The following is a 14,107-nucleotide window of genomic DNA, read 5'->3' on the forward strand; positions in this document are numbered from 1 at the left end:
TCCTACAGAAAGATGAAATATGGGGGTTGTGGCCTTAGTCAAGGGAATCTTGGTGAAGGACTGAGTTACATAACATTTCAAAATAATAATTTGGCAGATCTTTGACAGTAACTCAATATTAGGACAGTATGATCTAGGTCCATGTGTCTTTTTAAAATGGCAATTTACATATTCCTTACCAACTAATTATGGCTCTTACACATGGCAGCTAAATAGACCTTTTATGTGACAATGACAACTTACTTTGCTGGTAGGTCAATAGTTCCAAGACTGCACCCTTGGTTCAAATGGCCAACCAAATAGCACCCTATTTTCAAGATTGGATATCTTTACTGCACATAAGAGTTTCACAACCTAGTAGATTTCTTAATGAAAATGTTTATTTCATCAACAACAAGTTTTGAACAGCTCTTGACTATAAAATAAAATGATTTCCTTCACCAAAGTGGCATGCCAGCTGTCCAGGCAAAATACAGCAAAACGTCGCACCTTCCAGCACATCCTTGATGTTTAGTCCATGCGGGCTTTCAACGTCCGAGTAGTTATCTTGTCTTTTTCACTAAGAAAAAAGAGGGGAAGAAGTAAGAATGAAGTCCCACACTCAGGATTATTCCTCCATTCTATTTCTTGAAAACGACCTGAATATAAGCCGAAGCACCTAATTTTACCACAATAAACTAGGAAAATGTATTGACTTGAATATAAGCCGAGGGTGGGAAATGCAAAATAAAAAATAGATACCAATAAAATTACATTAGTTGAGGCTTCAGTAGCGCCGGGATTGTGGCGCAGCTGGCTGAGTGTCAGCTGCATTAAGATCACTCTGACCAAAAGGTCATGAGTTCGAAGCCAGCCCGGGTTGGAGTGGGTTTCCAACCAATTGTGTGTAGCCTGTTGTCGACCTTTGCAACCTGAAAGACAGTTGCATCTGTCAAGTAGGAAAATTAGGTACCACCTTAAAAGTGTGGGGAGGCTAAATTAACTGATTTATGAGGCCATAAAGAAGACTCCAGCAAAGCATTCCAGCGGGGAAGCATGCGGGGAATGCGGAAGTGCTTCATCAGCGTCACAGATGGACGATGAAAGCGACAGCTCTCCGGGCGGCCAGAAAAAGTTAAATAGCCTCTGTGTATGTCTGTATATGTTTGTATGTCAAAAATTGGCATTGAATGTTTGCCATATATGTGTACACTGTAATCCGCCCTGAGTCCCCTGCGGGGTGAGAAGGGCGGAATATAAAAGCTGTAAATAAATAATAATAATAATAATTAAATGCTTTTGGATATTTATATAAAACTGTAATTTAAGATAAGACTGTCCAACTCCGATTAAATAATGATTCTCACTTTCTTCCATGTAAATGTTCTCACCTATCCTTCCCATAATAATGAAGAGAGTAAAATAATATATGTAATAATAGTAATAATAAAAAGAGAAAAATAATAAATGTAATATAAACAATAATAAATAGAGAAAAATAATAAATGCAATAATAACAGAGAAAATAATAAAGGTTATAAAATAATACTAATAACAGAGTAAAATAATAAACAATCTCAACTCGAGCATAAACCGAGGGGAGTTTTTTCAGCCTAAAAAGGGGGCTGAAAAACTAGGCTTATATACAGTAATTGTTATAGAATCTAGAATTTGAAAAGACCACATGGGCCATCCAGCCCAACCCTCTCCCGTGCAGGGAAAGCACAACCAAAGTAGCCCCAACAGATAAACATCTCGTTTCTGTTCAAAGCCTCCAAAGAAGGAACTTTCTCATTTACTTCCTCTAGTTCCTAAACCCACACGAATCCAGGAAGAAGGACTGTCTTTACTCTTCCTGCATAAAGTCTGTCACTCACTCACCCTGACTTTTGGCAGGATAATTACTCTCTGCAACTAAGACACAGAGTTTGACCCACAGAGATGTTAGTTAGCACCTGGAATACTTATATTATACTCAAATTGTACTTACATTACATGGACAACCACCCCCATACCAGACACTGCATCTCTATCCACCGCATTGAGCATGGCTTGGCCTATGGTTTCAAATAGGTGATCTGGCTCCTGCAATGAAAGGGAGAAAAAGAGAATTTCTAGTTCACCCCTTCCCAAAATTCAGTCATAAAGCATGCATAATGTCTAGAAGTATCTTGATCGACAGGGAGTTAAGAGTGTGTCACCTCTTTAAAAATACTTCAGTCTGATAAGAAGGGAGAATACTGTACTTTCCTCACTTAATAGTCTCAAAATGTTTTTTACCTTTTCCTTGCATAATCATCACAATGGTAGAAAACTGAGAAGCTTCCTTCCCTTCCAGTTTAAATGAACAGAGTTCTTTCCTGCTTCCTTTCCTCTCAAAGGCAGTTTGAACATAGACCTCTATTTCTCCCTCTTCATCTTGGAGATAAGACATTTTTATTTTTAAAAAACGTACTCTGGCATTCAGAAGAAACTAATGTTTTTCACCGCGTAATAGTTGCACTCCCTTTTTACAAACCAAAATAGGGGTATAAATTTATTATTTATTTATTTACAGTATTTATATACCACTTTTCTCATCCCTAGGGGGACTCAAAGCGGTTTAAAAAAGTGTTGACAACTACACAATGAAATGTGGTAATTATAACACACTCCAGGCTCATTCAGACATTTATAGAGAACATGAACAGGACACTTAGCAAAACAAGGGTACATTTGTATTGTATTTTTTAAAAAACCATAAAGTTTGAAAACTTTGCATTATATTGAATGTCCTTTGACCAGTAGCTGGCCGCTTGGAGTGACTCTGGTGGGAAGGTCCTCCATTGTGCATGTGGCAGGGCTCAGATTGCATTGTAATAGGGCGTCTGTGGTTTACTCTTCTCCACACTGTTACTGATATACACAAGTCCACTTCATGTCTGTGTCTTTTTATGTTATTGCGTAAATTGATCTCTACTTCCTCCCACTATAATAAGAATAAATCTCCACACTTGAGTCTCTGTTTCTCAGCTGCTATTAAGCCCACTAATGGCCATTCTTTGGCTGGTAGGAAGCAGGAGGATCAGAAAAAGCATCGGGCATCCATAGATGAATGCAAATAGATGACATCTTCAAGTGGGACTCTGGCAGATCTCAGCAAACAATGTCATCAATTTGAGTCTGGCTAAAGGGATGTTGCCAGTTTCTTCTCTGATCTCCCAGCTTTCCAGTAGTAGTAGCAACAACAACAATAATACATATATTACCTGCCTCTCCTTGTGGCTTGAGGTGGGATACAACGGTTAAAATGAAGAGATAAAACACAACACTATTAAAATACATACAGGGTGAGGCAGCATAACTTCCTTTTTAAAAAAATAGATAGAATATTGAAATAAAGATCCAGTGAAAGGCAAAAAGGGTTAAGTAAAATATATGGAAGAATGTTAGAAGACAGGGAATTTATGTATAAAAGGATGGAAAATAGATGGGAAAAAGATGGAGGTATAGGGAAAGAAAAAATAGATAGAATAAGGAATGGATTAAATAAAATAAAGATAGAAAAATATAGGGATCTGGAGCAGAAAGTAATAACAAAATGGTATAGGACACCAATTCAATTGGCACATATGATCCAGGGTCTAAATCCGAAATGTTGGCACTGAGGGAGTAGAGAAGCCTGGTACTCACATCTATGGTGGGAATGTAAGGAGACACAAAAGTTCTGGAATCAAATCTTCATGAAAATTGAATTATATACAAAAATTAAAAATGATATAAATGTGGAGATTCTCTTAAAAGGGATTTGTGGGGACAGTAAAATAAAAGTGCATGAACAAAGATTAGTTATGATGATGTTTAGAGCAGTACATGCTGTGATTGCCTGAGGGTGGAAAGAAAAAAAAGAAATGGACCCTGGGAAATGGTATGAATATGTGTGGGAACAAGTACAGTTGGAAATTACGGACATTATAAGAAATGGAAAACTATGGACAGAAAAGCAGAAGGAAATCAAAGAAATATGATCACCCTTTAAAAATTGGATACAAGAAGCTAAACCAGAAGACAATCACTGGGGGAAAAAACTAGATAGAATGCAACGATGGCTCGAATAAAGGAAGAAGGACCAACTTGTCAACGGGGGGAGGGTTAAAGGGTGGAAAGAAAAAACGTTTTGAAACTAAAGCAATGTAAAGATAAATGTATTATAAATAGTTGTTAACAATACAATAAAGAATTTTTTCAAAAAACTTCCTTTTTTAAAATGCGCGCCGTTCAGTCGCTTGAAGACGTAGCGGAGCGCTAGTGGTCTCGTTCGAGAGGCAGGAGTATAAAGTTTTGTCCTGACACAGTTCATTCGCCATCATGCGTTGGAACAGTGAGGAGCGTGCTTTTGCCGTTGAGGCCTACTTTTCGAGCGGATTTGGAGTGGCCGGCCCGCTCTCCAGATTTGGCCCCTTGTGATTTTTTTCTATGGGGTTTTTTGAAATCCCATGTTTATGTGAACCGTCCAAGGACCCTACAAGATTTGAAGACCAACATCCAGGAAGAAATTGCCAACATAACGCCTGCTATGCTGGCAAGAGTCATGACAAACACCAGAAATCGGTTTACTCAGTGTATGAAGAAGGGGGAATGTCACCTACCTAATTTGATCTTCAAAACTACGTAAAACAAAACTTTAGGTATGCGCCTACATTATAAAAAAAATAAAAAAATTCTGATTCATACAATGGGTTTTATTAAGTTTTGAAAAAAGGAAGTTATGCTGCCTCACTCTGTACAACAAGTAAAATGCAGTTTAAGACCAAGATGAGGGGTGAGTGGTGTGTTCATGCGGGCTGAGAGGAGAGACTTAACATAATTCTACCTGTTGAACATTTATGATATTACTATAAACTACAGACCTCAGAATCCTGCTGTCAATAACCATCTAGGACAGACCTTGGGCAGGATTTCCATGTCCATAGGTTCAGATGCCAATTCAAGCATTTGCAGAGAAACTCTTGGCAAGAGCTTATTTTAAAAGGATGATTTCACCCTCCTTGAAAGCAACTTATTAAAAGTAACTTTACAAAAAACCAACAGAGGTGCTAAAGCCACAAACAAATACTTAGGAATTCACGTTGATGCACTTTTGCCCAATTCTACACCCCTCTTACCATATCTGGCTCCCAGAGGGACTCGCACATGCCATACATCTGCTCTGAGCACGTCCCGCTGACCACAAAATCATCTGTAGTCATCGGACAGCCAATCAAGTCTAAGGAGCAAACGAAGGGTTCGTATGTGACTGGGTCCAAGCCAGCAATCACAGGTTCTGTGTAGTAAGGTCCAAATCTGGAAACAAAAAGGAGGAGACATAAAAGTATCGCTTTAGAAGACTGTCCACTGAAATGATGGTGTATGTATAATTACAAAAAGCACATAATAATAATAATAATAATAATAATAATAATAATACTTTATTTATTCCCCAAGGGACTCAGAGTGGCTTACATGAGGTCTAGCCCAGCGGTACATCAATAAAGAAAAACAATAAAACAAAAACAATAAACAAAGCAAAAATACAATACAATTCATATAAATCACATATAAACAATAACCAATAAACAGTAACACAAAAAAATTTAAAAACCTATGGCCGGGCCAAATGTAATAGTTTAAAAATTAAAAAATAAACGCTGGGCATTTATAAGTAATCTCCATGCACCAAATTAGAGCAGCTTTAAATGTGATTGAAAAACCAACAACAACAAGTGAATGTAATTTTGAAATCTACTTAAGAGGCAATTGTTAAAAGGAAACAGATGCAGGCTATAAATACAGACTTTATAATGCTATGTTACTGCTATCACTTCCACAAACTATTCATTTAGCTTCAATTCACTTCTCTTGAAACCAATTTCAAACTTGTGAGAATACTTGAAAGATAAGCAGGACTTTGCCCTCTATTGCGTATTTGTTGTTGTTGTTGTTCATTCGTTCAGTCGTCTCCGACTCTTCGTGACCTCATGGACCAGCCTACGCCAGAGCTCCCTGTCGGCAGTTACCACCCCCAGCTCCCTCAAGGTCAGTCCAGTCACTTCAAGGATGCCATCCATCCATCTTGCCCTTGGTCGGCCCCTCTTCCTTTTGCCTTCCACTTTCCCCAGCATTATTGTCTTCTCTAGGCTTTCCTGTCTCCTCATGATGTGGCCAAAGTACTTCAACTTTGTCTCTAGTATCTTTCCCTCCAGTGAGCAGTCGGGCTTTATTTCCTGGAGGATGGACTGGTTTGATCTTCTCGCAGTCCAAGGCACTCTCAGCACTTTCCTCCAACACCACAGCTCAAAAGCATCGATCTTCCTTCCAATAGCTAGTCTGAAGCATTTTCTCTCCCACGTATGATGCATGTCAAAGTAAAGATAGGCAAGCAATGTAGGAAGGGGAGGAAACACTAAAGTAAAGGCATGTATTCCAGGCTGGGAAGGGAAATTCTTACATTTCTTGCCAATTCTTTAATACACTAGAACAGGGGTCCTCAAACTTTTTAAACAGAGGGCCAGGTCACAGTTCCTCAAACTGTTGGAGGGATGGATTATAATGTGAAAAAAGCATAAATGAATTCCTATGCACACTGCACATATCTTATTTGTAGTGCAAAAAAACTACTTAAAAACAATACAATAATTAAAATGAAGAACAATTTTAACAAATATAAAGTTATTAGTGCTTCAATGGAAAGTGTGGGCCTGCTTTTGTCTGATGAGATGGGATTGTTGTTGTTATTGTGTGCTTTCAAGTAGTTTCAGACTTAGGTTGACACTGAGCGAAGGCTGGGTAAATGACCTTGGAGGGCCGCATCCGGCCCCCGGGCCTTAGTTTGAGGACCCCTGCACTAGAACAAGCATGGACAAACTTTGGCTCTCCAGGTGTTTTGGACTTCAACTCCCACAGTTCCTAACAACTGGTAGACTGTTAGGAATTGTGGGAGTTGAAATCCAAAGCACCTGGAGGCCTGAAGTTTTCCCATGCCTGCGCTAGAATCAGAACTGTCACAATCTGGAGCTGTTTCTTTGAAAAATCTTGATAATATTTCATCACTACAGATGAAATATTAATAATGAAAAATAATGGCTTGAATTGTGTTAGTTAATCTTAAACACAGTAGATCCACTTAATCAACTGTTGAATGGTGATTCTACTTGTAGGTAAATCCAACTGATTCTTATAAGGAGTAACAATAGGATTTAGGCTACCAGTAGTTACTATAAAACCAACTGGTGGTGGGCAGAAGGGAGACTAGACACTGAGAGGCAGGAAAATACATCCCATTAATATAGCCTTGGGATGATTATATAGTCAGGCTGAGTTCATGCTATAAAAAAAATCATCCGCTTTCCAAATATTTGGGAGTAAGACAATTTCTGCTATTTTCGACACTGAGTTATCTAGAGCTATGGCAAGATTTATCTAGAGCTTTAGACATTGGCTGTTGCATAGCCATTCCTTTAGTTAAACATAACCCCTCCAAATAAAGGGTCACATAATTCCCAGGTGAGCATCTTAAACAGAGACTGCAGAAGACAGGCCTTTAGCCCACTCTAGGATTTATCTTCAGTCCTGTCTCAACACATTGAAGCTGCAAATCAGGACATACTTCAAGGGGTGGGGGACACAACAATATTGCTTTGTTGCGGCAAGACTAATAATAGCCAAAACTTGAAAAGGGGAAAAAGAGTTATCTATTAAAGATTGGAGAGATAAGTTAGCAGACTATGTCCAAATGGCCAAGCTGACAAATAGCAGCAGAGGAGGAAATAATGAAGAATTTACAAACAAATGGAGGCTGGCACTTGGGTATTTGGAAAAGAAGACAAAAGTAAACTTGAAGATTGCCATAAAGGGGATTCAGTCAAAGAAGATCTTTGGGTAGTTGTTATTTAGTAATGCAATCCTGTTTTGAGGGGTTTCGGAGGTCAGGGGGTGGGGTTCACGGGTGGGGGATAGAGAGTTATGTAATGTTAAGGCATAAATAATTGTACAACCAAATCTGATTGTACATATGTTTAATGAGCACTGAATATTGACTCTTTTGTAATTTTTCTGCATATGTTTTCTTTGTTTATTTTTTTCCTTTTGTTCATTTGTTTTGTTTTCTACATACACTATGAAACAATAAAAAATTATTTTAAATAAGGGATGGGGGACACAAACAGTTCTATATTGCATTAACAGTCCTCTACACAAGGATCCTGGGTATTTGATTCTTTACCGTCTCTCATAGAGGAGGTTTGACACCATACTCATCAAAGTCTGTGGTTTTATTTGTCGGCCTTCTTTCAGTTCATAGAGATTCAGTCGAAATTTGAGCCTTTGGGCACTATAAGAAAAGCCAAGAATCAGTATTATGTCCAAAAATAATGCAGGGTTTCACACAAAATTTGCTTTGTCATGAATGGACTACATGCTAACCTTCGTAGACCCTTTGTTGGGAGTATAGATGGTGCCACAGCTGTTTACTGCTGAATAGGAGACCAGTGCAGCAACCAGGTTTTTACTTCATGGATTTTACTCATCTGACTCAATTTAGTGCACTTCTGGATGCCGCGTGTGTGGGGACCTCATCCCCTATGGGGACGACCAGATGACTTCACTTTTTTCCCATCTCAAATTTCCCAGAAAATTTTGCAAGTTTACAAATACAGGGTGAGGCAGCATAACTTCCTTTTTAAAAAAGCGCTCCATTCCGTCGGTTGAAGACGTAGCGGAGCGCTAGTGGTCTTGTTCGAGAGGCGGGAGTATAAAGTTTTGGAACAGTGAGCAGCGTGTTTTTGCCGTTGAGGCCTACTTTTCAAGCGGATTTGGAGTGGCCAGCCCGCTCACCAGAATTGGCCCCTTGCGATTTTTTTCTATGGGGTTTTTTGAAATCCTGTGTTTCTGTGAACCGTCCAAGGACCCTACAAGATTTGAAGACCAACATCCAGGAAGAAATTGCGAACATAACGCCTGCTATGCTGGCAAGTCATGACAAACGCCAGAAATCGGTTTACTCAGCGTATGGAGAATGGGGGACGTCACCTACCTAATTTGATCTTCAAAACTACGTAAAACAAAACTTTAGGTATGCGCCTACATTATAATTTTTTTTAAAAAAATCTGATTCATACAATGGGTTTTATTAAGTTTTGAAAAAAGGAAGTTATGCTGCCTCACCCTGTAGTATTCTCCTAGCTCTGCACAACAGGAGGCCTGGTCCAATGCAAAAACTTACACTGTCTGTACATCTGTAGCAAGCCCAGCCAAGCCAATGTACAGTCTGTCTCCCATTGGGAAGATTTTCTGGAAATCTGTAGTCACCATCTGAGCTTGAATGCCAAACCTCCGATCTGCGGCAATGGCCACACAGTTTTTTCCTTTCATGGCCATTACAGCCCCACCGTTATATGACATAATAGACTGTAAAAGGAGAGAGGAGAAAGACTGGTTAAGTGACATCATGAAACTACTATTTGCAAGGTATGTACCATATTTCGTTGATTCTATGATGCATACTAATTTCAGTACCACCAACAGGATACAAAAGCTTTATTTATATTTACTTAAAAAACACCAGTTATTCTAAGATGCACCCTATTTTTAGAAATGTTTATATGGAGAAAAAAGGGGTGTCCTAGGCTGGATCTACACTGCCATATAATCCAGATTATTTAAGGAGATAATCCAAACTATATGCTTTGAACAGGATTATATGAGTCAACACTGCCATGTAATACAATTCAAAGCAGACAATCTGGATTTTAAATGACAGTATGGACTCAGATAACCCAATTCAAAGCAGATATTGTGGATTATCTGTCTTGAAATTCAGAGGGCCCTTCCAGACAGATACCATATCCCAGGATCTGATCCCAGGTTTTCTGTTTATCCCAGATTATCTGGCAGTGCGGACTCATATAATCCAGTTTAAAGCAGAAAACCTGGGATCCTGGGATAAAGGGCCTGTCTGGTAGAGCCCCTAGTCAATGAATGTGCCTCCCTGTTTTTTTCCTTACAATAATATGAGGCTGTTGACCCACATACAGTAGGTAGGTGAGACTTTTTTGATGAAGAAGAGTGACATTGCCTTCTCTTTATATCCACAGGAGTGACAATCCGGGATCAAAAACAATCGATTTTCATATAAAATACTTTCAATGATTTCTGTATTGGCTCAGTGACATACAAGAAAACCCACAATACATTTTTGGGACCAGATCAACTACATTTATTTATTTATTTATTTATTTGCAGCGTTTCTACCCCACCCTTCTCAACCCCCGAGGGGGGATTCAGAGCGGCTAACACTGGCACAATTTGATGCCGCAATATCACAAATAACAACAATATAAAACCATAAAACACAATAGATTAAAACAATAAGATTTCATACTGTTTAATTAATGGCTTATGTATTTTATGTATTTTATATATTTTAATGGTTTTATGGTTTTGTTTAATGGTTATTTTATTAGTTGTTCATGTAATGGCATCGAATTGCTGCCTATGTAAGCCATCCTGAGTCCCCCTTTCAGGGTAGAGAAGGGACAGGATATAAATACCAGAAATAAATAAATAAATAAATAAATAACATTAATTATACAATCATAGCTGTTTCCATTATCATAACAATCATCATATGGTCCAATTCAATGTCCAAAGTTCTGTTGTGCCTGCAAGCCAAAATTCTGGTTCTACTACCATGATTTCAGTTTTTTTCCTGAAGGAAAGGAGGGAGGTCGCCGATCTAATATTGCTGGGGAGTGAATTCCACAAGCGGGGGGCCACCACCGAGAAGGCCCTGTCCCTCGTCCCCACCAGACGCGTTTGCGAGGCCAGTGGGACCGAGAGCAAGGCCTCCACCAGTGGATCTTAAACTACAAGGCGGAACATAGAGGGAGATACGTTCGGACAAGTAAGATGGGCCAGAGTCGTATAGGGCTTTATAAGCCAAGACCAGCACTTTGAATAGCGCTCGGAAAAGGACCGTCAGCCAGTAGAGTTGACATAACAGGGGAGTGGTGTGCTCCCTGTAAGGTGAGCAATCTAGCTGCTGCCCACTGGACTAGTTGCAGTTTCCAAACAGTCTTCAAAGGTAGGCCTGTGTAGAGTGCGTTGCAGTAATCTATTTGGGATGTAACCAGAGCGTGGACCACCATGGCCAGATCAGACTTCCCAAGGTACAGGCACAGCTGGTGCATGAGTTTTAACTGTGCAAAAGCTCCCCTGCCCACCATCGAAACCTGGGGTTCCAGGCTCAGTGATGAGTCCAGGATCACTCCCAAGCTGCGATCTTGTGTCTTCAGGGGGAGTGTTACCCCATTCAGCATAAGCTGTAAAACTATGCTCTGTTCGGCCTTGCGACTGACTAGTAGGACCTCTGTCTTGTCTGGATTCAGTTTCAATTTGTCAGCCCTCATCCAGTCCAACACAACAGCCAAGCACCGGTTCAGGGTCTGAACAGTCTCCTTAGGTGGGAAGGAGTGACAGATTTGGACATCATCTGCGTACAGATAACATATTACTACGAAATTCTGGATGAACTCCCCTGATGGCTTCATGTAGATGTTAAACAACATCAGGGACAGTACTGAGCTCTGAAGGACTCCACAAAACAAAGGAGTCCTTCAGGGGTTGAACAGGTGTCACCCAATAACACCTTCTGGGACCGTTCCGCCTGGAAAGATTGCAAAGCAGTACCTCCAAGTCCAATCTCTTATATTATGTAAGTTTTTTCCAAGCTACACTACCTTCACCAGGTTAAGAGGATAAAACCCTTCATGTTCCAGGAGCTTGTGTAGTTTGAACAAAAAATATCCATCCTGCGGAAGACTAGGATGTATCTGTCAGGATTAATTTAGTTATGTATGTGCTTTTGTGTATTGCCAAGATGGATGTTACTGTGAATTAGAAATGCTGTGCAGAATGTTTACACCATGAGGCTGTGATTATGTGAACTTGAGAAAAGTAAGATAAGGTTTGCTCTTGCTGGGAACAGAAGGGAGTAACCAGTCTCAGCAAGAAGAGATAAGCAGATGTGAAGAGGCTTTCGTTTTGACCAGTTCCTGAATTGTAGCTTGCTGTAGTAAGACGTGTCTGTTGAATGTTCTTAGTAAACTTGGTTTCTTTTGTAACTCAAAGCTTGCAGAGTCCTTATTCTGCAACTCAGTATCTGCTGATCTAGCATTCCTTCCGCTGGGCATCGTCTGAACTCTGACAGTATCTACACTGCAAAAATAACTCGGTTTATTATCGAAGGCTTTCATGGCTAGAATCACTGGGTTGTTTTTTTGGGCTATATGGCCATGTTCTAGAGGCATTCTCTCCTGACATTTCGCCTGCATCTATGGCAAGCATCCTCAGAGGTTGTGAGATCTGTTGGAACTAGGAATTTGGGTTTATATATCTGTGGAAAGACCAGGGTGGGACAAAGAACTCTTGTCTGTTGGAGTTAGGGGTGAATGTTTCAACTGACCACCTTGATTAGCATTTGATGTCCTGGCAGTGCCTGGGGCAATCTTTTGTTGAGAGATGATTAGATGTCCTTGTTTGTTTCCTCTCTGTTGTTTTGCTGTTGTAATTTTAGAGTTTTTTAATACTGGTAGTCAGGATGCTTGCCATAGATATAGGCGAAACGTCAGCAGAGAATGCCTCTAAAACATGGCCATATAGCCCGAAAAAAACCCAATAACTCAGTTTGATATCACTTTGGACTGCCATGGCTTAATGCTATGGAATCGTGGGAGCTGTAGTTTGCTGAGACCTAGAACAGCTAAAGATCTTCTAAGGCCCCTTCTACACTGCCATATAATCCAGGTTATCAAACCAGATAATCCAGATTATCCTCTTTGAACTGGGTTATGTGAATCTACAATGCCATATAATCCCGTTCAAAGCAGAAAATCTGAATTTTGCCTGGCAGTGTAGAAAGGGGCCTAGAGCGACAACTCCCACGGTTCCCATTGAGCCAGGGCAGTTAAAGTTATGTAAAACTGCATCAATTCACAGTGCAGATGCATCCTGAGTGACAAAGAATAGGCCCATGTAGGGAATGCGCTCCTTTCACTCTCGCTTCCACTGAAGGAGCTGCATGGGTTGGGAGCCAGTGGGCCCAGCATGGGAGAAGCGCACAAGCGGGACATGAGGGGGCCTCCCAACTCGCCATTGAAGCCCCTTCAGGACTCACCATGATGACGTCTTGAAGAAGCCCCTTCCTCGCGCAGCTTCACCGCCTTCTCCTCGGCCTCTCTTCCGTGCCCTAGGCTAAGCCCCGCCTTCGCCCTCGTTGCCGGCAGACAGCGGCGCGAGTCGCCATTGGACAACACGTCGCGCCAATCAAACTTTCCACCTATCCGAGGAGTTGTCGGCAGGGGAAGTGAAGAGTCATGCTTTCATAGCCATAGAGATAAACTATAGAGGCATACCTCACTCTCTGGACACTATACTTCCGGGTATGTATTGAGCCATCCTTTCCTGAGCCTCATAGGCTTGTTTCATCTGCACTATAGTCGCCTCTCTAAGCACCATGGGATATAGTGGAAGACCTTTCCGGGTCTGACAACCCACAGAGATAAGAATAGTTAGAGATACGCAATGCTGCTTGTGTGAGTACTTTCCGAGATAACTTTTCAGAAAAATAGAGGGAATTTAAACAAAAGGATTCTATATTCCTTCATCCTTCGAGCCTTTCCACAAATCTATATAACTCAAAACAACAAGGCGGATAATCCACAATATCTGCCTTGAACTGGTGCTGTTGAGAGTGGTCCAGCATTTCTGTGTTCTCAAATAAAATGCTGTGTCCAGGTTGGTTCATCAGGTGCTCTGCTATGGCTGACTTCTCTATTGAAGTTGTCTGCAGTGCTTTTCATGTTCCTCTTACAACCACCAGGCCCGTAGCGAGGGGAGGGGTTTAGGGGTTCAACCCCCCCCACCCCAAATGTTTCAGATTTTTTTAAAAAACCTGGTTTACTCATGAATTTTAACTGGTTAATCAAATCCCCATGCTAAGTCTATGAGATGCAAAAAATCAAGAGTCCCTCCAGAACTGCAAGCGCTATCTCAAGCAAATATTGGCAATTTATTCACACTGTCATTACTTGCAGCAATAGCCGATGTAGTTGTT

At 40.5% G+C, this 14,107-nt stretch overlaps 1 protein-coding gene across 1 annotated transcript; it reads right to left on the reverse strand.

Annotated features, from left to right (window-relative positions):
• Positions 1-358: 358 nt before the first annotated feature.
• On the reverse strand, positions 359-13,275 carry PSMB3 (proteasome 20S subunit beta 3). The gene is made up of 6 exons (XM_060781243.2): positions 13,169-13,275; positions 9,218-9,402; positions 8,219-8,326; positions 5,124-5,301; positions 1,970-2,064; positions 359-559 (listed from the first exon to the last, which is right to left on the reverse strand). The coding sequence occupies exons 1-6, from the start codon at positions 13,169-13,171 to the stop codon at positions 511-513; spliced, it is 618 nt and encodes a 205-aa protein (XP_060637226.1). The 5' UTR covers positions 13,172-13,275; the 3' UTR covers positions 359-510.
• Between the last annotated feature and the right edge of the window lie 832 nt (positions 13,276-14,107).

Source organism: Anolis sagrei, chromosome 6, assembly GCF_037176765.1.
Source record: "Anolis sagrei isolate rAnoSag1 chromosome 6, rAnoSag1.mat, whole genome shotgun sequence".
Lineage (NCBI taxonomy): Eukaryota > Metazoa > Chordata > Lepidosauria > Squamata > Dactyloidae > Anolis > Anolis sagrei.

Excerpts from the sequence above, each read along its gene's own strand:
- PSMB3 (XM_060781243.2), bottom strand. Across the intron at positions 8,327-9,217 it reads GCTACAGATGTACAGACAGT|TGCCCAAAGGCTCAAATTTC; the intron begins GTAAGTTTTTGC and ends CTTTTCTTATAG. Across the intron at positions 560-1,969 it reads GGGGTGGTTGTCCATGTAAT|TGAAAAAGACAAGATAACTA; the intron begins GTAAGTACAATT and ends CTTTTTTCTTAG.